The sequence below is a fragment of the Ornithorhynchus anatinus genome, chromosome 11 (genome assembly GCF_004115215.2).
Source record: "Ornithorhynchus anatinus isolate Pmale09 chromosome 11, mOrnAna1.pri.v4, whole genome shotgun sequence".
NCBI classification, from domain to species: domain Eukaryota; kingdom Metazoa; phylum Chordata; class Mammalia; order Monotremata; family Ornithorhynchidae; genus Ornithorhynchus; species Ornithorhynchus anatinus.
Window position 1 is genome coordinate 16,366,556 of NC_041738.1, and position 27,168 is coordinate 16,393,723.

The 27,168-nt window shown below is 46.2% G+C and overlaps 1 protein-coding gene across 1 annotated transcript in view; it reads left to right on the forward strand.

The window, feature by feature from the left end:
• The first annotated feature begins 7,947 nt into the window (after positions 1–7,947).
• The window catches only part of CRTAM (cytotoxic and regulatory T cell molecule), a 30,040-nt gene continuing 10,819 nt past the window's right edge, over positions 7,948–27,168 (forward strand). The window contains exons 1-6 of the mRNA XM_029074569.2: positions 7,948–8,085; positions 18,690–18,836; positions 21,553–21,705; positions 23,482–23,622; positions 25,326–25,487; positions 27,023–27,103. Coding sequence (XP_028930402.1) covers positions 8,034–8,085; positions 18,690–18,836; positions 21,553–21,705; positions 23,482–23,622; positions 25,326–25,487; positions 27,023–27,103 — 736 coding nt within the window. The 5' untranslated portion in view covers positions 7,948–8,033. The remainder of the gene's footprint in view (positions 8,086–18,689; positions 18,837–21,552; positions 21,706–23,481; positions 23,623–25,325; positions 25,488–27,022; positions 27,104–27,168) is intronic.

A 27,168-nucleotide genomic window follows, 5' to 3' on the forward strand; every position in this document is an offset into this window, starting at 1 on the left:
GTCTGCCCACCCCAGACCCTCAAAACAGGGGCACCACTTCTGCACCTTGGAACTCAGGGGCAGGAGCCAATATAGAGGGAGCACATATTTAAGGTTAAAATCCAGGCATTATGGTGTCCGGAGCCAAATCCACTCTGGGTAGGGGACCGATCATCTGTAAAGCAGACCCTCTGGTGTGAATGAAACAGGGCAGGGCTGGACCTGGAACCTCTGGCTGCTGCTTCCCTGGCTGTCTCCCTCGGGGCTGGTAGCCTAATGGCAAAGCAGATGATAAAACCCATCTTCCTCCCCCACTGACCCTGGGAAATCCTCCAAGTAGCTTGGAAAGCAGGGGAAAAAGGCCCAGAAGACAGCCGCCCCCATCTCTCCTTAGCAACCAACGCCCCCTTCCCCCTCCCCTCGCCTAACCTATGCATCACTGAAATCACAAGTGGGGGGCGGGTGAGAGAACCGACTTGGTGGGGAACCGGGGGGGGGGGAGGGATTTCTACGCAAACCTCTGGGCTTGAACCATGCAAGAGCCTAGGTTGATGTTTCCACCATCGTCGGCAACTTCACCACTGAGATGGAAGGTCAGGCAGCAGGAGGGCCCAAGTGACCGTCATGGATAAGAGGCCACATCTATGGCCCCGACCGACTCACCGCCCCCTTGTGCAGGCTGAGGTGGGACAGAGGGGACAGGAATCAATTGCTCACTGGGAAAAAAACCCAAGCAACCAAAAGAAAAGGTCCTGGACCAGGGGTAGCTCGGCTCCTCTGAGTCTCCTGAGCAGAGCAAATCTGGCTCAGCCCGCAGGGTGTAGCTGGCTCAGTCACTTTGTTGGCCTGGGGTAGGTTCCTGCTTTCCCGGTACTGGAACCCTTCCCACCGAGGAAACAGAAACCTGGATGTGCAGGGGTGCTCAACTTTCCTCCTGAGGATCTTCCTTATGCCCCTATTCTGGTGGAGTGGCGTGGCATGGCAGACGTACATCTTGGCGGGAGAGAAGGCACTGGGGTGTTCATCCCCAGGAGCTGGTAGCAGGAAGAAGTGTTCCCTGCAGAGCCAGCCACCACCGGGGACACATTCTGGACCCACAGTCCAGAGAAGCAACCGTCCGCCTGACCGCCTGTTTTGCTTTCACTTTTCGGAAGCACGATCCGCCACTTCCCCTGGCACGCTGGGGCCACGGCATTGGCCTGGGGGGGCCGACTTCCTGAGGCTGACTGAGTCACCCCATGCCACTCCCAGGATATCCTGGGAGATGCTCCCTCTCGACCTCCCCCAACAGAGCTCCGCTGGGAACCGATTCCTTGGAGGGGAGTTGCGGAGGGAAAGGGGGAGGGAAAACAGGGGCTAGCTCAACTGTTGGACATTGCCTTTCCTGCTGGGAGCCAACAGGGCCAGAGAACATACACACTCACACAAACCCCCCCCACACACATACACTCTCACACTGATCCATTTTCTCACACACGAAACACGCTCACATATAGTAGGCACACTCACATACAACCACACCCACATTCACACAAACCCACACTCTCACACACAGCAGTGAAGGAAAGTGTTTGGTGAGACTGTAAAAGAAGATTGTGGTTCAGGGTGGGGGGTAGCAGGGTATGCACCCCAGGGGCTCCGCGGAGAGGAACAGAACACCAAAGATCTAATGAGCACAACAGACCCCCCCCAAAGGCAGGGTGGTCTTTCGGAAGGGCACTGGCTGGGAATTCCAAGATGTCAGCCCTGCTTCCAACCCGTCCACTGCTGTGCCGGGTACGGCCGCTCGGCCTTGCTGTGTCTCACCCGACCTGAGCATACGTTTGGAACCTCAGGAGGCTGGAGCTGGCCCCCTCCCGCATCAGCAGCCCCTCGGAGGGATGGACCCTGGCCAGCCAGCCAACTTGCATATCACGTAGAAATGGCAGTCACCCAGCAAGCAAGAACTGACTCTCCTCACCGCCTCCAGGACCAGCTTAGGTTGATCGTGTACCTTTGGGTCAGAGTTCAAAGGGCCGCCCTCATGGGACTATGATGAATCATGCCATGACCTACACAGAACACAGCATGACAGGACCATACGTGTTACTATGTGATGTCGTCAAACTGCACTCTTTCATTACACAGCAAATCAGTGATTTCCAATCAATCACACAATTGTATTTGTTGAAGTACTTAACTCTAAGCAGAGCACTGTACTAAAGGGCTTGGGAGAGTAAAGTTCCAATAGAGTAGATAGACATGATTCCAGCCCTCATAGAGCTTATAATTTAGTAGAGGGAGACAGACTCCTCATCTCCTCCCTATGCCGGTTCACCTGGATCTCAGTCGCTCCTCTCGGCTCCCATCACTCTTTCTAAAAGTGAACCAGGTTTACCTGGAACTCAGCCATTCCCCTTGGCTCCCCTCCCCCCTCCCTAATCCTGGTTCCCCCAGGTCTCATTTATTCCCTCTGCTGTCCTCACCTCTTCTCTGAGCTGCATTCACCCCAGACTTCAGCCACTCTCACCTCCTCCCTGAGCCGGGTTCATCGGGGCCTCAGTCACTCCTCTCTGCTTCCCTCGCTCCTCCATAAACCAGTTTTCACCCAGGCCTCAGTCGCTCCCCTCCACTCTCCCCTTCCCTGAGCCAGGGTCACCTGGGGCTCGCCATTCCCCATGTGCTGCTTCTAGCAGAGCCAACTGGATATGGAGACAGAACTTGGGGAGAAGTGAAGTCCGGGCACTGGTGATAGTGGGTAGGGTCTGGTCCTTCTCCATGCAGCATGCCCATTTGCTCCACCCACTACTGCTCCTCCCCACCACTCACTGGAGTGTGAAGGCTCCCCCAGGGGGTTGCCATTGCTTTGGCCTGCCTCTCCTAGTCCTTTAGTCCACACTGATTTTATTTATGATAACTATTATCATTATATTGACTATATGTCGAGCACTCTTCTAAGTACTAGGGTAGATACAATTTAATCAGGTTGGACACAGTCTCTGTTCAAACAGGGCTAACAGCTAAGTAGGAGGGAGTAGGATTTAATCTCTATTTTACAGATGAGGAAACAAGGCACAGAGAAAGTGAAAGTGATTTAACCCAAGGTGATCCAGCAGGCAAGCGGTAGAGCCGGAATTAGAATCTAGTCCTCTGACTCCCAGGCCTGTGCTCCTTCCACTAGGGCACACTGCTTTCTGGCAGGTACCCTAAGGCTTTGGCTGGCAGAGTGGCCACGGGTAATTTTTCCTCTCATACCCTTCCCCGCCCCCAGCTCTGCCGCTTCTGCTCCCCGGTGGCCTGGTCAACTTGGACCAGTGAATGAAAATCGGGACTGTTGAGGTTCCTTTTTAACCTTCACGTACTGACTTGCTCTGTGATCCTGGTCAAGTCCTCTCCCTCTTGGGTGAGAAGAAATGCCTATTTCTTCCTCAAGTGGTGGGAAAATTATTAGTCCCTCTTCCTGGCATGAAAGCTGTGCTTAGTGGCAAGACCTCACACCTAGGAATCAGAGGATCTGGGTTCTAATCCTAGCTCTGATAATTGCCTGCTGTGTGACCTTGGGCAAGTCACTTAACTTCTCTGTGCTGCAGTTTCGTCATCTATAAAATGGGGATTCGATACCGTTAACTGTGAGCCTCCCTCATATGGAACAGGAACTGTTGTCCAATCTGATTATCTCACATCTACCCCAGTGGCTTAGCACAGTCCCTGGTACAGAGAAGCAGCGTGGCTTCAGTGGAAAGAGCACGGGCTGGGGAGTCAGAGATCATGGGTTCAAATCCCGGTTCAGCTGCTTGTCAGCTGTGTGACTCTGGGCAAGTCACTTAATTTCTCTGTGCCTCAGTTCCCTCATCTGCAAAATGGGGATTAAGCCTGTGAGCCCATGTGGGACAACCTGATCACTTTGTATCCTCCCCAGTGCTTAGAACAGTGCTTTGCACATAGTAAGCACTTAACAAATGCCATCATATTATTATTATTACATAGAAATTGGTTAACATTACCACATGTACAGCACCAATATATACATCTTTAAAACTATTGCTTCCCCCTTACACATTCATCAGCATAGTCATAGTCATAATAACAGTACTGTTAAGTGCTTACTCTGTGCTAAGCACTCTATTAAGCATTAGAGTAGATACAAGATAATCAGATTGGACACAGTCCCTGTCCCACATCGGCCTCACAGATCTAAATGGGAGAGAGAAAAGGTACTTAATCCCCATTTTAAGGTGAGGAAGCTGAGGCACAGGGAAGTTAAGTGTCTTACTCAAAAATCACAGCAGACAAGTATAATTTATTTTAGTTTCTGTCTCCCCAACTAGAATTGGGTCTAACATATCAATTTGTACTCTCCCAAGGAGGGCCTCCATAAATACAACTGATTGACTGATCGATCAAAACCCACACCATTTGCCTTACCACCCACTACAACTACTTGTGACAGTCATCTTCCCACCTCCTACCTCCCCCTGCCCGGTCCCTCCTCTGCTCTCTAATCCTCTTTCCTTCTCTCCTCCCGCCGACTGGATTGAGCCTGAACATCCAGGTGCGGCGGTCCGATGCCCTCCAGCTGCTTACTTCTCTCTTCAGACTTCATTATATTATCTATTGCCGTAATAATCAAACAATGGTACTTACTGTGGCACTTACTTTTTTTACAGAGCACTGTTTCTAAGCACTTGGGTGGGTACAATCTAACAGAGTTAGCTTTGTTCCTTGCGCGCCACATGCTTTTCCAGGACCGCAGTGTGCTTACAGTCTACCATTTCTGAAATACTTGCTGTGTTGGAGTAGCTGGAATAGCTATAAAGTTAGCAGATTAAAAGACATTTCCTGACCTACATGGGGCTCACAGTCTACCTTATCCCATCATACAGATGAGGAACTGAGACCCAGAGAGGTTAGGCGACATGCCCAACATCGCATAGCAGTCCTAGACCCTAAGTCTCTTGACTGTCAGTACCATGGTCCTTTCACAAGGCCACACTGTCTCCTACACTCCACCCCATCCTCACACCAACTTGGACATCCTCTGGTTCCATCAGTCAATCAATTAATGGTATTTACTGAGCCCTTACTGTGTGGAGAGCACTTGGGAGAGTACATCAGAATTGGTAGACATGTTCTTGGCAGGAGGAGACAGACATTAAAATAAATTATGGAGGTGTAGAGAAACAGCATGGCCCTTTTGGATAAAACATGGACCTAGGAGTCAGAAAGTTCTAACTGTTAAGTGCTTACTCTGTGCCAAGCACTCTATAAGCATTAGAGTAGATACAAGATAATCAGGTTTGGACACAGTCCCTGTCTCACATGGGGCTCAGAGATCTAAATAGGAGAGGGAAAATGTACTTCATCCCCATTTTTACAGGTGGGAAAACTGAGGCACAGAGAAGTTAAGTGTCTTGCTCAAAGTCATACTACAGACAAGTGTAATTCATTTTAGTTTCTGCCTCCCCAACTAGAATTGTGTCTACCATATCAATACCATATCATATCATATCAGGATTGGGTTCTATCCTGTCTAAGCCACTTGTAGGGCTGGTGTGACCTTGGGCCAGTCAGTTACCTTCATCTGTAAACTGTGTCTCAGTCATTTCATCTGTAAACTGGGGATTAAGACTGTAAGCCCCATGTGGGACATGGTTACTACCATTACTTTATATCTTCCTCAGTGCTTAGAACTGTGACTGGCACAAAGTAAGTGCTTGACAAATATCATTAAAATATACATATATGTATATATACACAAATATATATATATATAATAAGGATAATAATAATATTGGGTACTTGTTTAAGCGCTTACTATGTGTCAAGCACTGTTCTAAGCACTGGGGTAGATACAAGTTCAACAGGTTGTTCCACATGGGGTTCACAATCGTAATCCCCCTTTTACAGATGAGGTAACTGAAGCCCAGAGAAGTTAAGTGACTTGCCCAAAGTCACACAGCTGAGAAGTGGCAGAGCTGGGATTAGAACCCACAACTTCTGACTCCCAAGCCCAGGCTTTTTCCACTAAGCCATGCTGCTTATGTGTGTGGTGTGTATATATATATATGTGCAAAAGTACTGTGGGGCTGGAGGGTGGGCGATAGCAAGTGCTTAAAAAGGTACAGATTCACGTGAGGGTGACAGAAGGGAGAGGGAAAAACAAAGGCTTAGTCAGAAAGAAGGTGTTCATAAGGCTTTGGAAGGTGGAGAGAGTGATATCGTTTGATAAGAATGGAGGGAGTTCAGGCCAATAGAGGATTTTGTCAAGGGGGTGACAGTGAGGCAGAGGACACTAGTGAATGGGTTGGCGTTAGAGTAGTGAAGTGTGCAGGCTGGGCTGTAGTAGGAAATCAGCTATCTCAATATCACTAGTTGTATCATTTCTCACCTCACCAACTCTGAAAACCCACTCTCTACCCACAGCCTCCTTCCCTCCCATCTCAGGCCTAAACACCCTCACTCAAAATTGCTTCCCCCCTTGGGGGCCTCCACATTTAAACTACTTACCCCAGGCCCATCATGTCTCACTGGATTCCCTTCCAGACATTCCCCCCTCAGCGAACACATCTAGACTCTCAATCTGGGCCACCTCCTTGAACTCGACCCCTCGATGGATCTCTCAGCCTGCGTCATGGTTCACAGTCCGCTTCCCTGCTCGCGTGCTCGTGCCACAGAGCACTGTAGGTGGGAATCCAGGCCGCAGGCCAACTTTGGCCACTTCAAAATCACCTTCACTTCCTTCCAACGCGTTTCTCTTTTTGGCTCAAGCAACAGCGCTTCTTCATTGACTCCCAGGGCAGCCATTCCAGACCTTTACTCCCCCCGGAAACATCTCTGGCTCCCATCAGCCCGCCGACCTTTGTCCCAGTGACCTGGCCAACTACTTTTTGACAAAACTGAATCCATCAGGTGTGCACTCTTCAATGTCTGCCATTTACATTCCCCAGCTCCCTGTCACTTCTCATTCACTCTCTCTTGTCCTTCTTAGACGACTCCCAAGAGAAGACTCCCCCCTGCTTTTCAAATTCGACCCTCTCCTGCCTGTGCCTTAGACTGTGAGCCCCATGTGGGAACCTGATTACCTTGTACCTTCCTCAGCACTTGAGTACAGTGCTTGGCACATAGTAAAGCAGCTTTATAAAAACCATCATTACATTATTATGTTGTTGTTTGAGCATCAAGTTCTAATCCTATCTCAGAGCATGAGACCTGGAGCAAATTCTTCAACTTCTCTTGGCTTCAGCTTCCTCATTCCAGGAGAGCTGCAGATCAGAGGTTTTCATCATCAGGACTGGACTAGTTGCCATGAATGGACAAGGGAAGGGAAGGACACAGGCCAGCTCTGGAGGAGCTTATAATCAAGTGGCTAGGTCAGGGTCAAGCGACCTGGGTTCTAATCCTGGCTCCGCCACTTGACTACTGTGTGATCTTGGGCAAGTTACTTCATTTCTCTGTAAACGGGGTTTCAACACCTGCTCTCTCTCTCTCGTTAGTCTGTGAGCCCCTTATGGGGTGGGGACTGTCTGGAGCTGAATATCCTGCATCTACCCCAGAGCTTAGCACAGTGCTTGGCACACAGCAAAGCACTTAACAAATACCCTATTCCCTTTCTCAGGGAGCTTACATTTGAATGGGGGAGAGCTGGGGAGTCAAACTGCTAATTTTGAGGAGGAACAAGAGGAAGAGTTTAGACAGAGTACCTTTCAAGTGTGTCTGAGGCTGACAAAGTGTTTTAAGGGGCGAGACATTATTAATCGTTACAGAGCTTCTATAGTGGCTTAAAAGGTTAATGGTTCAGATCGATATTTGTGACATCATAGGGCAACAACTTTAACACAAAAGCTGTATTTACGTGTCTTACCTCTACCCAAGGAAGGGTGAGAACTCAAGAGCGTACAGGAACTTTCCGAGGGAGGAGGGCAGCAGGTAAGAGGGAAGGGGGTAGGAGACTGACAAGATGAAGTCACAAGTGACTCTGCCCTCCCGACCTTAAAAGAACCACCCCTGCTCAGTGTTTGCAGAGCTAAGAGGAAGTTGAGAAAGTGGGTGTCAAGTCACGAGCAGCACTTCACAGTATGACCCTGTTGACAGTTTTCTGCTTGCTGGCCTGGTTCCCGCTACAGCAAGGTAAGGAGGATGATGGAGAGAACATTTACTACCTGAGATTTAATTGTGACTGGGTCATGTTGGGTCGTTCCAGGACTCAACAGGTGTAGATTGGAATTGCTTCCCTTTTGGATGAGCTCTTTCTCAGCCGACCACTCTATCCATCATTCACCCACTGCCAACCAACCTGGAGTCTTAGTGAGAATTGTTGGGAGATTTAATGCAAAAAAAAAAATAACAGTCAGAAAGAGCTAGAAAAAAATGCATATAGACCACCAGTAAAGAGTATTGGATCTGCAAGCTCTCTGTCTTGTTTGACACATCTGTATACAGTGAGATTAATTTTTTGTCCTTTCTGACTTTTTAGGGTTAAAGCGATTGAATCCAAATGGCATTTTAAAAATGGTGTTTGTTAGGCAGTTACTATGTGCCAAGCACTATACTGGGGTAGATACAATTTACTCATGTTGGATATAATCTGTCCCACATAGGGATCACCTTCTTAATCCCCATTTTATAGAGAGAGATCTGAGGCACAGAGAAAGTAAGTGACTCACCCAAGGTCACACGGCAGACAACGGTGGATCCAGTATCACAGCCCAGGTCCTCTGACTCCCAGACCCATGCTTTCTCCACTTAGGCCATGTTGCTTTTCCAAAGGCTTGATGGAGGGTAATTAACTCTGATGATTCTGTTATCTAGATTTAGCCCATGAATAAGCTGATATGACAGTTAGAGATCTAAACAACCTCTCCTGCTTCACTTATCCCAAATTACTGCATTGCACATTTACAGTTTAAGGTCAATCACTCAAGCAATGGAATTTATTGAGCCCCTGCACTAAACACTAGAGAGAGTACAACAGAATTACCAGACATGATCCCTGGCCACGGAAGAAATTACAATCTAGCAGGGTTGAATGCTATAGAATAATTTACAAATAGCGGGGAGAGATGCTCAAAGAGTAGAGTATGTAACATGGTACAGACAAAAATGCAAATGGAGAGATAAGGAGAGCAAAGATGCTAAACTGGTGCCAAAGTGCTGAAATGATAAGAAGGAGGATGGAACCTAGGAAGAAGAAAAATTAACCAGGACAGGCCTCCTAGAGGAGGTGGAATTTCAAAAGGGTTTTAAGGGTTGAGAAGAGCTTGTGGTCTGGAGAATTTGAAGGAGAAGGGAGTGCTGGGAAGGAGGAAGAGTTGAAGCCAGGGTTTGGAGATGGGAAATTCAGAACAAGGCACAGTGAGAAGGTGAGAGTGTGAGCTGAGGTGTAGTGGAACGGTGAGCTTATCCTCTGGGACTGTAAGCTCATTGTGGGCAGGGAATGTGCCTGTTATATTGTTATATTGTCCTCTCCTAAGCTCTTAGTACAGTGCTCTGCCCAGATTAAGTGCTCAATAAATACAATTGACTGACGAGAGAGGAGAAATAAGAGGGACAGAGTTGATGAAGTGAATTAAAGTCAGTCAGCAATTAGAAGCTTCTGTTTGAAGCAAAATGAATGGAGAGATGATCAGATCAGTGTTTCAGAAAAATCAACTGGCAGCAAAGTGAAACCACGGGTTGGAGAGGGGAGAGCCTGAAGGCAGAGAGGTCAACAAGGAGGCTGATAAAGCAGTCAAATAGGATATGATAAGCTCTTGGACCATAGTGGTGGTGGCTTGGATGGAAAGGAAGCGGTGGATTTGGGAAACGTTGTGGCTGGGTTTGAGCAAAAGAATGGATGGGAAATTTGAAAGAGAATGAGAAATCAAGGGTGGCTTTGAAAATAGGGGAGAATGGAGGTGTTGCTAACTGCAGTGGAGAAGTAAGATGGAAGAGCTTTAGGAGGAAAAATGAAATCAGTTTACTAAATATCGAGCTGGAGGTGGAAGTGAGATCCAAAAGAAAAGGGGGACTGGCTATCTTTCTGGGGTGGTTTGGATGAAGGCCTAAACAGAGGCAGGGGAATTAATTTATTGAATCAGTGGTCCTAGTGGAAAGAGCCTGGGCCTGTGAGTCAGAGGATGTTGGTTTAATCCCAGCTCTGCATGTTTTCTGCTGTGTGGTTTTAAGATAGTCACTTTACTTCTCTGTGCCTCAGTTTTTGCCATCTGTAAAGTGGGGATTCAATGCCTGTTCTCCCTTCTAGTCTCTGAGCCCTATTTGGGAAGGAACTGTGTCTGATCTGTTTATCTTATAGCTACCCTGATACTGAGTGCAGTGCTTGCACATAATAAGCACTTAACAAATATTACAATTAATTTGATAACCTCTTTCACTTCCTTCCAGCCCGCAACCTTATTTTTCCAAAACTCATCAGGGTCTGGTGACAAAAATGATGTTTTGTTCCTGTCAGTCACTGAATTTGGAACTCAGCTTCATGAATGGCACTGTTTCTTTTCCATTAGCCGTCCTCATTTCTAAGATCCCATTTTTACTGCAGTTTCTGTTTCTTGCTTTAGAGATTTATATGATGGTTCCATTTTGGCTACCAGTGTCTGATGCTATTTAACTAGGGACTCATTCTGGTAAGTGTGCATTACGTAGGAGTTAACAGTTCCAGATCAGTAAAGGCCATCTGTGTTGGGAAGTTTGCCATGCCGCCCAAATCGGACATTTGCTATTGCTCAAGAGATATGAAACTCTTTTAGGTTTGGCATTCCACCCCCTTGAAACTGATAAAAACAGTGTTTTTGTTTTGCTGCTAAAAAAAAAAAAAGAAATCTCAAATTTTACTCTCTGGAATCAGTAATGATGGGAAGTAAAAATGAAATCTGAAACATGAACTACCTTTTTACTTTAACTAACTTCTCCCTTTCCAAAACCTGGGCAGTAATTGGACAATCCCAAATTGAAAATTGGGGGAAGCAGCGGGCCCTCATGGAAAGAGCACAAGACTGAATCAAGAAACCTGGGATCTGATTCGGCTCTGACCCTTGCTTCCTTCACATCTTTATGCCTGAGTTACTTTGTTCTTTCTCTCCCATAGACTAGGAGCCTCTTGTGGGACGGGAACTGAGTCTAACATGATTATCTGTATCCACTCTGGTGATGGGGCACCATAGTGAGTACTTAACAAATACCACTATTATTATTAAGGGTCAGTGCCCACCAATTGCATCAAGTTCTGCCCAATTAGATCCAAAAGACGACTACAGGTCTTGAGCCGATTCCTATCCCGGCCAAGAAAAATATTAGCTTAGCCAAAAATGGTTCTTTCTTTACAGCCGAGGAGGAGATTTTAAAGCTTTAAGTTACCAACAGTGCAGGGAGGATGTACTTGAGAAACCTGGCCTCAATAAATCATTTAATAATACTAATGATAATTATGGTATTTGTTAAGCGCTTAATTATGTGCCAGGCACTGTACTAAGCACTGGGGTGGATACAAGCAGATGGGGTTGGACACAGTCCCTGGGGCTCACAGTCTCAATCCCCATTTTACAGATGAGGTAACTGAGGCCCAGAGAAGTTAAGTGACTTGCCCAAAGTCACACAGCTGACAAGTGACGGAGTTGGGATTAGAAACGATGACCTCTGACTCCCAAGCCCGGACTCTTTCCACTGAGCCACACTGCTTCTCATTTGGCTGTAGTGGGGACCAATCCATGGTAGAGGAGAGAATGTAGGCCTCAGGGCTTTTACAATACTCTGGAAAACCCCCTCACAGGCCTGAGCTGCCCCCAGCAGGAAATATGTCTGAACTAAGGACAAGGTGGTTAAGATGATTTTCAAAAAAGAATGAAGCCCTATCCATCCACTTCCCCTGTCCATGTTCCAAGTCAATTCCAGCAGCGGCAGCGCCTGAACCCCTGGTGTGTGCAGAGACCACGTGCTAGGCACTTGGAAGAGATACAGTGGAAGTAAGGACCCCTGTTCTTGCCCTCAGGAGCACAGTCTAGTGGAGGAGAGGGGCAGACATAAGTGGACTCATTTGCAATAGGCAAAAAGAGAGAGTCGCTTTAGAATGATAGGGAGAACCAATCAACCTAACACAAATAAATAACTGAATCAATCAATTATTTTCATTGAGCTCTTACTGTGTGCAGAGCACTCTACTAAGTGCTTCGGAGAGACTAATATAACAGAATTGGTTGACATGACCCCTGCCCGCAAGGGGTTTACAGACTAGATGGGGAGACAGACATTAAATAAATTACAGATAGGGGAAATGGGAGAGTATGCTGTGGGACTGGCACTGGGGGCCTTGGGTGAATATCAAGTGCTTAAGGTGATGCACAGGGAGGGTAAATAGAGGAACTGAAGGCTTAGTCAGGAGAGGTCTTTTGGAGGAAATGTGATTTTAGGAAGTCTCTGAAGGTGGAGAAAGCGGTGGATCTTGGGATATGAAGAGAGGACATGGGCAAGGCCAGAGGGACCCATCAGTTAATCCATCATGTTTGAGTGCTTACTGTGTGCAGAGTACTGTAATAAGCACTTAATGGAGTACAGTATCTCAGAGTTGGTAGTCATATTCCCTGCCCACAACGAGCTCAGTTTAGAGGGGGCAGATGGACATTAATATAAAGAAATAAATTACAGATATGTACATAATTGCTATGGGGCTGAGGGAGGGGTGAATAAAGGGAGCAAATCGGGGTGATGGAGAAGGGAATGGGAAAAGAGGAAATAAGGGCGTAGTTAGAGAAGGCCTCCTGGATGAGTCAAAGGAAGACTTTGAAGGTGGAGAGAGTAATTGTGAGATATGAAGAGGGAGAGTGTTCCAGGCCAAAGGCAGGGATGTGGGCAAGAGGTATGAGGTGAGATAGATGAGATCCTGGTACAGTGAGTAGGTTGGCATTAGAAGAGCGAAGTGTGCATTTTGGGTTATAATAGGAGAGCAGTGAGGTGAGGTAGGAGGGAGTAAGAGGGAGTAAGTGCTTTAAAGCCTATGGTAAGGAGTTTCTGTTTGATGCAAAGGTGGCTGGGCAACCACTGGAGGCTTTAAAGGAGTGGGGAAACATGAACTGAATATTTTTGTAGAAAAATGATCTGGGCAGCAGAGTGAAATATGGACTGGAGTGGAGACAGACAGGAGGCTGGAAGGTCAGCAAGGAGGCTGATTCAGTAAGCAAAGTAGGACAGGATAAGTGCTTAGATATACGTGATATCAGTTTGGATGTAGAGGAAAGGGAGGATTTTAGTAATTTTATTGAAGGCTGATCAAACAGGATTTAGTTATAGATTGAATAGGTGGGTTGAATGAGAGAGATGAGTTGAGGATAACACCAAGGTGATAGGAAGGATGGTGGTGCTATCTGCAGTGGGAGGGCTGTCTACAGAGGGATTTAGGCAAGAGGTTTTCAGTGAAACAGCGGAGTTCAAAAATTCAGTGAACACTTGGACATTACAGGAGTGAAGAGTGCGGGTTGGGTTGAGAGATCAGCAAGGTAAAGAAGGGAGAGAGCTGATTGAATGCCTTAAATCCAATGGCTAGGCGCTTCCATTTAATATGAAGTTAGTTGGTCAGCCATTAGAGGTTATTAAGGAGTAGCTGAAAAGTTTTTTTAGAAAAATAATCTGGGCAGCAGAGTGAAATATGAACTGGAGAGGGGAGAGACAGAGAAGAGTAGCAGCATGGCTCAGAGAAGCAGCGTGGCTCAGTGGAAAGAGCACGGGCTTTGGAGTCAGAGATCATGGGTTCAAATCCCGGCTCGGCCACTCGTCAGCTGTGTGACTTTGGGCAAGTCACTTAACTTCTTGGTGCCTCAGTTACCTCATCTGTAAAATGAGGATTAAGACTGTGAGCCCCACGTGGGACAACCTGATTCCCCTGTGTCTACCCAGCCGCGTAGAACAGTGCTCGGCACGTAGTAAGCACTTAACAAATACCAACATTATTATTATTATTACCCCAGCGCTTGGAACAGTGGTCTGCACATAGTGCTTAACAAATACCAACATTATTATTATTATTATTAAGAGTAGTCAAGCAGTTTATAAGTGCTTGGACAACAGCAGTTTGGACAGGGAGGAAAGGGTAGACTGTAGAGCTATTGTGAAGGATTTGGTGACAGATTGAATATTTGGGCTGAATGAGAGAGATGAATTGAGGATAATGTCATGTGAAAGAGGCTGAGGGATTAATCAATAATGGAAACCCTCTCGGTCTCTGGAGAAGGGATGTGGTTTGGCAAGTTAGAGTGGAGTCTCCCATGGAGAACAAAGAGGACAGCGAACTAGTCCAGAGGACATTATCGCAATGGTGGTTTCTGTGGAGCCACTCACTGTCTCTTCCCTACTTGTTGTGTTGCTGCTGCTGGGATGTGGCGTGCACAGGGTAAGGAGGCAGGCAGCAGAATGGCACATCCAGAAGAGCACATTCAGGGTCCAATCATGGCAAAAGTGCCCACAGCATAGAGCCTGTGCTGTGCTGGAGGGTCACAACCCAGCAAGTGGTTGTTTTGGCAGCCATTATGGCCTTCACGGCTCCCATTAGCCAACTATTTTCCAGGATTCCTGCTAGGCCTGTCCACCTGGAGAAAAACCATAGGTGGTTCTTTTGGTAAAAAAAAACCTTGACCCCTGACAGCCAAACCCCAGCAGGCTTTCCCCTGTTTGCCTAGCCAGGACCACAACCCAGGCCCTCTGGGTCCCAGAATCTCACTCTTCCACCTGCCCAACAGTAAGGCAGTGTGGGTTATCAGGTTAAGATTAGGTACTTGGGAGAGATACAGAGGAAGTAAGGACACAGTTGATGGAGACCTTAGGAATCAATGGAGAGAGAGAGAGATTTGTTTTACGCCTCTCTGGGTCATCTGATTGATGAATACAGTGGACTAAAAGTCTGTGGGTCACAGTTCCAGGAACAGGATTTGCTTAAGGCTCAAAAGCAAGCTAGGTGTGATTAATTGGTGTTTAGAGAGCACCCCCTTGGAGCAAAGAGAGACACCAACCACTTGGAAAAGCCCAACAACAAGAAGTGACGTGTTTCCTACCCATAGGAAGTGTACACTCTCATGAGGGAGATAGTAAGAAGGGCAGAGGTGATCAGCAGCAAGGACTGACTAAACTAAAGGAAAGTGGGAAAAACTGAGGAGGTGAAAGGTGAGCTGCAGAGGAAGCTAGACTGTAGACTGTAAGCCCACTGTGGGCAGGGAAAGTATCTACCAACTCTGTGGTGCATTGTACTCTCCCAAGCACTTATTACAGTGATATGCACATGGTGAGGACTCGATTAATGCCATTGATAATGATCGTGAAGTGAATTGGGTGGGAGTGGGGAGAGAGAAACTTCCATTGGAGTTGGAGATAAGGATGGATCTCAGATCGGAGGGGTCCTTGTTGAGAATGGAAGTATCAGAATCAGGAAGAATTTCAAACATTGGACAGATTAATTCCCTACCCCCACCCCAGGCTCAATTAGCAAATTTCAAACAGCTCAGCAGCTGAAGCCCAGACCCTTGCAGGAGGTCTGTGGTTTTTCAGGGGGCCATTCTACCTTTCCACAGACATTTCCTGTTGCGCACCCAGGCCTGGGGTCTACAGACCAAAAATGTATGAGTGTGAAGGTGAGAGCAAAGGCTTGGAACCCAGTGAGAGGAAAAAGATCATCACATCCCCAGATAAACATTTCCTCATGAAATGTTGTGATCTGACTGGGTGGTGGGTTTAAGTCTTTGTCAGAATCAGCGGAGGAAAGACCTCCTCAAGATGGGTGCTGGGGTGGACAAAGAATGTCCTTTATTTTTACTGGTCCATAAAGACCTAGTGAATATAGCAATTATGATATTTATTAAGCCTCAGGAATAACTGTGGTAGGTTTTGCGCTTACTATGTGCCAAGCACTGAACCAAGATCTGGAGTACGTGTAAGATAATCAGGTTGGACATAGTCTCTGTCCCACACAGGGCTCACAATCTATGGAGGGAGAAAAGGTTTTTGAATTCTCACTGAACAGAGGAAATAACTGAAGCCCAGATAAGTTTTCTCCTCTGTAAAACAGGGATTAAACCTTCTCCCTTAGACCTTGAGCCCCATGTGGGACCTGATTATTGTGGATCTACCCCAGTACTTAGTACAGTGCTTGGAACATAGTAATCGCTTAACCGAAACCACTGCCATAACTCCCCACTAAATCATTTCTGAAGCATTTCAGTATCCCAGATCAATTATGGAGCAGCATCTATATCTGTACTCCGGCAGACTGCGGGAAAAGTAGCTCACAGGGCAGATGTCCTGCCCTAAGCATTTCCCATTATGGACAAATTCTGCCTAATCCTTGACATCAACTACAGGATGGGATCTGAGCTTGTGGACTTGGTTGTAGTCTCCTTTGTGATTTTGACTCTCTGGCTGACCTTGGACAAGCCACTTTCCCTCTCCAGGCCCCTAGTTGCTCATCTAGAAAACGGAAGTCCCTGCCTTCTCCCTCCTAAACAGGGATATTTTGAGAATGGAAAAGGCAAATCAAGGGTTCTGAAAGCATTCATCCCTCACCATGAGGTCTGGTGTAAAGAGGGCAAGCAGCACATTGGTTGGGAGCCTGGTCTAGTGGTAATTTCACATGGTCTTCTGTTCTACTGAGACAATGCTTCTTCTAGGCTCTGTGCTCCCAGGAGAAGGACATGATACCCCATAAACTCCCATTTATTAGTAAACTTCCAGTTCTTGAGGGTCGCCCTCCCTTGCCAGATCATCAAGAAGCCTACACATCAACAGAATGGAGTTGGCTGGGCTTTTCCTTAAAGGACCAGGAGCCCGGTGTTCCCTCTAAAAATGTGATTCTCTAAAATCCCTGCTCAGGGAGTGAGATAAACAATTTCTCCTGGAGGCTGCTATAAACTTTCCAAAAAGAGAACTGATTGAAAAATAAATTTCCTTAACTTCTGATTTACTTCGTTGTGGCACATTTACTGCTGTTCAGAAGACCTCAAGGGAAGGTTTAGTTGGGGACCAGATAATGCCACTTATTCATAAAACATCTTCATTCCACATTCTACATACCATAGACTTGGACATTTTGACAATATTGAATGTTACAACTTCACCAATGTTTTATAAAATGGGGGTGGGGAGGATATGATTTATTTCAAGCGAAAGAGATTCTTGGGATCTAATAAGAAACAAAGCTATTTACATCTAGGTTCTCGCTCAAATCCAACTCACATCAGTGATGAACAAAAGCTATTCATCCCAATCCTTCCCGGGCCAAATGATGCTTCCTGATAGTAAATTAAATCACTTTGGGAGGAAAATTCACCCTAGCCAGACCACTGCTCCAATATGCTCAATGGATCTTTGGCTCCTCCCAAAGTGCCTATCTTTCTATTCAGGAATAATTTTAGGACAGGGATTGTGTTTACCAACTCTCCCACATGCTTAGTACATTACTCCACACGCAGTAAATGCTCAAATACCATTGATTGATTGATACTGCTAAAATTGGGTTTCATGTTTTCTGTTGCTTATTAACCTCTGTGGGATGAGAGATTATTGGATCTCATCTTAAGCTCAAATCCATCTCAATTGATACAGAGGAGTGTGAGCAAGAGATATGAATGCAGAATCTTAGAAAGGCATTCTCATCTGGAAAGTGACAAACGTAAAAATATGAGAGCAGTAGCACTCATTCTCCTTCAGAGGATCAACGAGCAATTATTCTGACATCTGGTCGAGGGAGCAGTGATGTCCAGTGGAAAGATAACGGGCTTGGGAGTCAGAGTACCTGGCTCCACTACTTGTCTGTTGGGTGTCACTGGGCAAGTCACTTAAACTCCACTGAGTTTCAGTTCCTCATCTGTAAACTGGGATTCAATGCCTGTTTGTCCTCGTATTTAGACTGAGCCCCATGTGGGCCAGGGCCTGAGTCCAACATGATTATCTTGTGTCTACTCCAGTGCTTAGTACAGAGTATAGCACGTAGTAAGCGTTTAATGAATAACTGCCATTATTATTACTGATATTCCTCTTTGTTAGGCCAGAGAAAAGAAGGGGAAGGAGTGACTATTGTTACCACTTTCAATCTGGAAAAACAGCCCCAGAGATGTTAAGTAACTTAACCATGATCCCATAGTACTCAGAGGACACAAAGCTTATTTAAAACTAGGTTCTCACTCAAATCCAACCCACACCAATGTTGAACAAAAACTATTCATCTCAATCCTTCCCGGGCCTAAAGATGCTCCTTGGTAGTAAATTAATCTCTTTGGAAAGAACATTCACCCTAGCCAGGTACATGACCTACACTGCTCCAATGCACTCAATGGACCCCTTTGCTCCTCCCAAAGTGCCTATCATCCTATTCAGGAATCATTTTAGGACAGGGATTATGTCAACCAATCAACACTAAAACTCAGGTCTCCGGGGTCCTGATTAAATTTGGTTTTCTTCCTTGCATGAGAACTCAAAGCAGTTATACAGGTTCATAACCCTACCTCCAGGAAGGACTCCATATGACCCACCCAAGCCTATTAAGAATCCCTCCTCCTTTTAAATCCTTCCAAAGAAGAAGTGGCCCCCTCTCTCTTGATCACCCATCCCCAGCATGAACAATCTCCAATGCCAGGAAGTTCCTCCTTATTGGTGTGACCTCAACCAATACAATTCTCCAGGAAAAGCCATCAGATCTCCAAGTCACCTTTGAAGAAAAGGTGGGTCAAGCCCACTGACCTGTCACCACTCTTGTTTGTCTTCAACAGAGGCATTTCTCACCAGCCGCACTGAGACGTTCACCATAGTGGAGGGGCGGACACTCACTCTGAAGTGTGCCATCCCTCAGGCTGACAAATCATCCCTGCAGTGGATGGCCCCATCAGGATTCACCATTTTCTTCAACCAGCAAAAGGGTAAGCGAGAGGAAAGGGGAACACTACTGTGGGAGGTATTTTCCGCTTTTGAGCCAGGTTGGGGAGAAAAGGAACACTGAGTCACTAAATGGGTGGGCTTGCCATGCCCACCCTCTGCAGCATCTGAATCACACCCCAGCACAGGCGTCTGGTGAGTAGTTGCTTTGCTACAGGAAGTAAGTGAAATGGAAATCCCACCAGAGTGGCTTATCGAAGGACCTGGGGTTACAGAGGTCTCGGTTACCACTGCCTAACTTTCACCTGCTGATGCTTTACTGGTTTGAAATGTTTCCCTGAACAGCTCAGGCAGGGTAAGACAGGCTTGGGCTGGGGCCCGGGCCAGGCTGGGCTGGACTTTTCTGTTCTTGTGGTGGAACCCTGGTCTCCAAACCCATCCCCCTGCTCTTCTACTTCCCTTTCTTACTAAGCATTAGTGAGGGAGAAGGGACTCAGGGAGAAGTAACTTATATTCAATTCTCCATCTCCCTCCCTTCTTCCCCCCAACTGCATACACACCCCTCTCCTCCTCCATCTCTTCCAACTATTGCAGCTTTCACAGGAGAGAAGCAGGCAGAAGAGGCACCTGCCTCCACCCATCTTAATCACTCACCCCTCTCTCCAGACTTAGCAGGAAATGAGGGAACCACCCATTTCAGAGGGGTTGATATAAAACAGCTCCGGAGGACAGAGACTGTATCACTTACCCTCTGTTGAACTCACCCCAGGCCTAATTCAGTGCTCTGACAGAGGAGGTAGTTGGCCATCCTAATGAAGACTTTAAATAGGGTGGCTTCCACAGCCTCAGCCCAGGTGCCTTCAACAAGCCGATGGAAGGATTTGGGGCTTTCATTTATTAAAGGTGTGTGTGTACTCTCTCTCTCTCTCCTCCCCTCCTCTCCTCCTCTATCCCTATCTCCCTCCTCCCCCCTCCCCCTTTCCCCCTTCCACTCTATTTGCTCTGGATCTAGCCAAACTACTCGCTTTGGGAATGAGGCACTCATCTTGTCTTCTTGCCAAGTCAAGATGAATGAACAGCTAGAGATCATCACATTGACACCAGCTCCTAGACCACCAGTTCTCATGGAAACACTATCCTTGCAATGACAACAGCATCAGCAGGACCCCCCCCCCCCCCGGGTTTGGGAAAAGAGGAGTCTGGGAGTGAGTGTGGTGGCCATGAGGTTAGATAGTAATAAAAATAATAATTATGGTATTTGTTAAGCACCTATGTGTCAGGCACTGTAATAATAATAATGTTGGTATTTGTTAAGCACTTACTATGTGCAAAGCACTATTCTAAGCGCTGGGGTAGATACAGGGTAATCAGGTTGTGCCACGTGAGGGTCACAGTCTTAATCCTCATTTTACAGATGAGGTAACTGAGGCACAGAGAAGTTAAGTGACTTGCCCACAGTCACACAGCTGACAAGGGGGGGAGCTGGGATTAGAATCCATCACCTTCTGACTCCCAAGTCTGTACTCTATCCACTACACCATGGAAGGTTACCTGAACAGCTGATGCATTGCCCAAATGTTGTCAGCAGGATGGAAGACCAGAAATAGATGAGAGGGCCCATCTGCTCAGAGGGTTGAGGCTCACTGTTGCTTTAAAAATTTGTACCACCTTCCCCGCTGACCTAGTCTCGTGCTATTGATTTGAGATTTGCACACAAAACTCCCAACTTAAAAGCACAAGAAGACCCCCTGCAAGAAGCAGCATGACCTAGTGGAAAGCACCCAGGCCTGGGAGGCACAGGACCCAAGCTGTAATTCTGGCTCTACCAACCTGTCCGCTGGGTGATCTTGGGGAAGTCACTTTACTTCTCTGGGCCTCCGTTTTCTCCTCTGTAAAACAGGGATTAAATTCCTGTTCACCTTCTCCCTTAGACCTTGAGCCTCATGTGGGACCTGATTATTGTGGATCTACCCCAGTACTTAGTACAGTGCTTGGAACATAGTAATCGCTTAACCGAAACCACTGCCATAACTCCCCACTAAATCATTTCTGAAGCATTTCAGTATCCCAGATCAATGGCCCGGTTCCCTAATTTCAGTTCATTTCTCTGAAACAAACTGGCTGTGGTTGTGGCTCAGCTGAATGCTTGTTTCAGCTCAAAATGCTCCAAGCTGCACATCTTTGGTGCTTGTTTCCCTGCAGTTGGCAGGGATTAAGAAAATTACCGCAAATTATTAAACTGCTTAAGGTTGCAGCTGCAAATGAGTTCATGGACTAGATGATGTATTTTAAGGCCACCTTTCTTTGTCCTTGTTCAGAAGACATGTCCAAGAAGACACTAGGACAAACTAGGAAAGCAATTTGCCATCATGTGGGTCAAATTAACTAATTAAAGAAAAGCAAAGACCCAGATTTTGGCCTTCTTTCCCCCATGGGCTAAATATAAACATGGGCTCCGTGGGTGGGTTTCCTCCCATTCTGGCTGAGCAGTTGGGTTCCTGTCATGGGCCTGAGCTCAACAATGAAGATTTGTTCTCTTCGAAATAAGCCAGTCCAAGCCACCCTGGTTTGTTGAGATGAGTCCAATCAATTACATCAGAGTTCATCTTAAAGCAACAAAAAAATGTGAGAAACAATATTCCTCCCTCTGAATGGGAAAGATCCACTGTTATTCTCGTGGCCTAACAATCTAGTGAGCCTATCTGCATTGAACGGAGGGGCTCAAATCCTGCTTGAATAACTGTCTTTTTTCTTCCACAGTTTTAAAAGATTGCAAATACAAGCTCGTCAACCACTCCAAGGACCATCTCTCCATCTCAGTGTCCAACATAACTGTCCAAGACGAAGGTGTGTACCAGTGTTTGTATTACACCAAACCAGTGAGGACCAAGAAAGTGACTGTCATTGTGATTGGTACGTTTCATTAACACTGGTAAGATCTCTTCGGGGAGCTGGGAATTGATCCCAACCAATCTCCTGGGATCTCTTTATGAAGGGGAAACAACGCCTAGGAATCTGATCCTTTCATGATTACCTAGAAGAAAGATTCAGAAAGACCTACAGCTTCCTGATCTCTTACTGAAGAGATGATGAGCAGAGGAATAAAAAGGAGTAGAAAAATGGGAAGCCTTCTGAAGGAGGGCTGCTATGTGGCTTCTGAGATGATGAGGTTTGAGACCAAAAGTTATTACTGGAATAAGCAAGTGAGGATTGGGCCTTGGAAAGAGCTGGCAGAGCCTGGAATGGGGGAGCAGGTAAGAAATGGCAAGAACAAAGAAGAGCATGGGGATATTGTATGTGCATAGCAGTTCTGACTAGTCACCAAGAGGAAAGAGAAAATTTAATCCCAAGTAAGAAAGGTTTCCATGATGAGAGCATCAGCGCTCAAATTGGGAGCACTTCATAATTCAGCCAACTCCTAATGATCTGTGCTAAGCTCCCTACAGAGCTCAATAAAAGTTTCTTTTGATTCGGAAAGTCTGTCCCCCCAGCCTTGTCCCTTCTCTCAAACGGTACCCATCACCCCAGGAACAAGCAGACACACGCTCTACCCAGCAATAGGACTTCAAATCCCTGCAAATGGCTAAACAGTGGGGGAAAGAGGCTAATCTGCTCGTCGCTAACCCATCTCTCTGTATTATACCCAAGTCAAAACCAACTGAAATCCCAAGAGATGGCCTCCACTGGTTTTAACAATCCTACTAGGGCTCCATTTCTTCTTGGAAGAAGTGAGAAACCAGAGAACCAAGGGCTGTTTCCTGAAGGGACAGATCAAGTCATTCAGTAAAAAGGCCAAAGCTTATGGGTGAAAGCAGGATGGAGGGATTTCAACCACATCAAAGCTGCCTCCTGATTTGAACTCTCCCTCATATAAAGTCTTTCTCTAAATCCTGTCGGTCTTTCCACCACATCTCCAGGATCCGCCCTTTCCTCTCCTCCATCCAAAAACCACTACCCTGGTCTAGGCACTTACTGCCTGGCTCTATTATTTTATCAGCCTTCTCGCTGACCTCCTGGTTCCAGTCTGTCCCCTCTCCAGTCGATATTTCAATCTGCTACTTAGATCATCTTTCTACAGTGCTGCTCTACAGAAACTCCTGACAACTGACTTTAAGGCACTCCATCAGCTCTCTCCTTTCTACTTATCCACTCTCTTTTCCCCCACTACATCCTAATTTGCATTATTCACCTCTCTCAAGATAACCTATATTCTGTACCTCATTCTTGTCTCTCTCACCTCTTCAGACCTCTTCCATCTTTCCTGCAGCCTGGAACTTCATCCCCCTCCAAATCCACCCATCTACAGCTCTCCCTATTTTCAAAGTACTTCTGAAATCACATCACTTTCAGGAGGTCTACCCTGATTAATTTTTACTCTCTCCACGTTGTGTCCCTCCCCATATTACTTTGCCACTTCCGGGCCAAGTATTCACCTGTGTACTCACAACTACCCATACCACTTCAGCATGCATCTTACTTATGCTATTAATATTACCCTATTACCTGAGTTATTAATAACTCAGATACATAGCCCCTCTTCCTTCTTCCTCTGATCTGTAATTTTAGAGTTTCTGTCTCCGTAGATTGTGAGTTCCTTGTGGCCAGGATCATGTCTCCCACCTCCACTGTTTTTTCCCAAGTGCTCGGCCTTAACACATAAGTAATATTCTTAAACCCATTCTCCTACAGCCCCACCTTCCAAGCCAACGTTGGAAGCATTAGCAATCAGAACAGCCGATAGAGAAGAGGTGCTACTGAAATGTTTCACCACCAGAAGCAAGCCCTCTCCTCAGATAACATGGCTCTTGGACAACGGGTTGGAAGTCTTCGGTGAGTTTGGACAAGGTTTCCTGATGCTCGTTTTTCTTAGTTTTCCAGAAATTCCCACTCCCCTCTGCCTCTCGACCAATTGGAAAACGTTCTGGCGCCCTCTAGTGGTAGGAAGAATAGGCCAGAGTAAAAAAAAAAATGTTGGTATTTGTTAAGTGCTTACTATGTGCAGAGCACTGTTCTAAGCGCTGGGGTAGATATAGGGTGATCAGGTTGTCCCACGTGAGGCTCACAGTGTTAATCCCAATTTTACAGATGAGGTAACTGAGGCACAGAGAAGTTAAGTGACTTGCTCACTGTCATACAGCTGCCAATTGGCAGATCCGGATTCAAACCCATGACCTCTGACTCCCAAACCCGTGCTCTTTCTTGCAGACCATTGCCCCGAGTGGGGATTCAACCGGGAGTGAATGCTTTAATTATCCTTTATTTTGAACATGAGAGTAATATTGTGCAATTGATTAGCCACGATCAGAAAGAAAGCTACAATGCTTTTATTAATAATGGTAATCATCATCATCATCATCATGGCATTTCCTAAGTGCCAACTATATGCCAAGCACTATATTAAGCACCAGTAGGTAGACACAAGATCATCGGGTAGGACACAGGCCCTGTCACATATGGGGGCTCACAGTCTAAGAGTGAGGGAATAATAATAATGATGGTATTTGCTAAGCGCTTACTATGTGCAAAACACTGTTCTAAGTGCTGGGGCGGGGGGGGATACAAGGTGATCGGGTTGCCCTGCATGGGACTCACAGTCTTAATCCCCATTTTACTGATGAGGGAACTGAGGCACAGAGAAGTTAAGTAACTTGCCCAAAGTCACACAGCTGACAAGTGGCGGAGCTGGGATTAGAACCCATGACTTCTGACTCCCAAGCCCATTTTCTTCCCACTGAGCCATGCTGCTTCTCCAGCATGGGAATAAGAACAGACATTGAATGCTTATTTCATAGATAAGGAATGTGAGACCCAGAGGAATGAGGTGACTTGCCCAAAATCACACAGCAGAAATGTGTTAGATATGGGTTTAGAACCCAGAACCTCTGACTCCCAGGCCTCGTTGCTGCTGGAAAGCACTTTTTATGGTATCTTAAGTGCTCACTATATTCATTCATTCATTCAATAGTATTTATTGAGTGCTTACTATGTGCAGAGCACTGTACTAAGCGCTTGGAATGAACAAGTCGGCAACAGATAGAGACAGTCCCTGCCGTTTGACGGGCTTACAGTCTAATCGGGGGAGACGGACAGACAAGAACAAGAACAATGACTACATGTCAAGCACAGTTCTAAGTGCTGGGGTAGATACAAGATAATCAGGTTGGACATAGTCCCTCTCCTTTACGGGATCACAATTTAAGTTGAAGGGAAGAGAATTTAATCCAAATTTTACAGATGAGGCAACTGAAGCACAGAGAAGTTAAGTGACTTGCTCAAGGTCTCACATCCAGATCCCCTGGTTCCTCCCTGGCCCATGTTCTTTTCACTATACCATGCTGCTTCTCAGTACACTTAATACAGTGCTCTGCACTCAGTAGACATTCAGTGAACATCATTGATTGACTGATTTGTGTTTCCCATTAGAGATTCTATAGATCAGGTTTCAGAATCCCATCATTTTAAATATAGACACCTCATCTAAACTAACTTTTCCTCTATTGCCACTTTACTCTTCTTTCTGAATTACTCTTCAGGTGAAACCCAACACACATTTGAACATAATGGTAAGAGGTGCAATACCACGAGCACGCTCACGGTCCTGACATATGGAAAAAGCTCCGTCATCAGCTGCATTGTCCGACACAAAGCTCTGCAAGGTGGAAATCTGACCACATCCTTCAGGTTTGAAGATCTCGGTAAGGACAGTTAGTTCCAAATGACTTTGGTGAACAAGGTGGAGGATGGAATTGATGAGATCTATCGTCTAGGGGATTTGGGGGGAAAACGTCTTCAGGGAGAAGTTATCTGCTGGGAGTTGATCCTCATTCCCCAGTGAATGGTGAATATTCACTTGGCCAGTTTAGCTCCAACTGGGGTTTCTAGAGAACTGCTTAGGATCTTCTGTTTGTTAAAATGGACTTTAAATTGGTGAGTTCAATGAAATGGGAACAACTCTGATTCAACTCTGATTGAAACCCCAAAGCAGAAGATCTCATTAGCCAAGGCAGTTATAAACTGAGCCAAACTTGACCCCTTCATTTGAGGATGTGGTTTGTTGCTTATACTTTTTTTCTTCATTTTAAAAACATTTTGAACTTGGGTGCCTCTCATCCTGAGAGCCCAGAGCACTATCTCATTTGACAAAATTATGTAAGGAAAGTTCAGGAGTACTTTTTTCCTTGTGGAGCCCTAATATTTTTGGTATTTTTTCCAAATGAAGTGGCAACAAATCTACTGTGATAAAAAATGTAACTCCTCAGACCCCAGGGCTTAAGTCGTCTACACTGGGGATGCTGGCAATTTGCAACTGCTAGCAAGGGAGGGCAGAGGAAATGTTTTTGGGGCACGGTAAAACTAAACCTCGGGACAATGATACATTCAGCTGAAAACTGGGAATCAATTGCTCAGGCTAGACCTGCTTGATGCACTGCCATCCAGAGGGAAGTAGCTTTCTTTGAGCAAAAGCTTTGTATGGAAAGAGAGACAAGGAAAGAGAATTAAAGACGACAGAATCAGGTGCCACAAACATTAAGCACAACACCACAGTGGACCACCTTTTTGTATGCCCAGTGTGACCAGGACTGTGGATCCCACATTGCCTTTTCAGCCACACACATCTGCACAGGTGAACTTCATCATCAGTGGTGTCTTTTTCCAATATGAAGGACAGCTACATATAATTAGTAAGAGTGCTATTAAGAAGTAGCTAACTGTCAGTTCCCTTATTTCTGAAGGGTCCTTTTCCAAATTAAACCAGAGATTAGCAAAGGGCCAGTGAGGTGAGGGAGGAGATCCTCTCAGGTGGAAAGTATTTAAGCTAGTAAGGACTCTCTATTGGTCATTCTGCCTTCCATTTGAGGAGTCTTCTAATCAGTAGTGATTAGTTCAGGGGGCTTACAGGACCCAGGACAATAGTGGATTTCCCAGTGAGACCTGACAAACTTTCTCTGTCCGTTTAGGACTCACTAACCCCACCACCCCATTCTGTGAAAGAGCCTGGAGGGTCAGGCTGTTTAGCAGGGGGACACCCTTGAGTTAATGACCAGAGTTGGCCATTAAGCAAAAGGCAGCATCATTTTGCAGCCCCTGGGACGGTGTTCAAACCAACCCCTCAAATCTCACAGGAGCTTCTGACCATCTGCTCTGAGACACCCAGAAGGAGAAATGACTCAAAACAGGAGGGTCAGAGAATGAGCAGTCAAACATCTAATATGCCTTGTTCTTCCTCTAGGGACCACTGGAGCACCTTCAACCACAGCAGTGCCCACAACCCCAGCAAATACCCAATCCTTCACTTCACATTCAACCCTCAGTAAGTCCCTTTATTTAATCACCTTTCTTTTAGCAATCCACTGCCCCAACCTTGACCTGTGACTT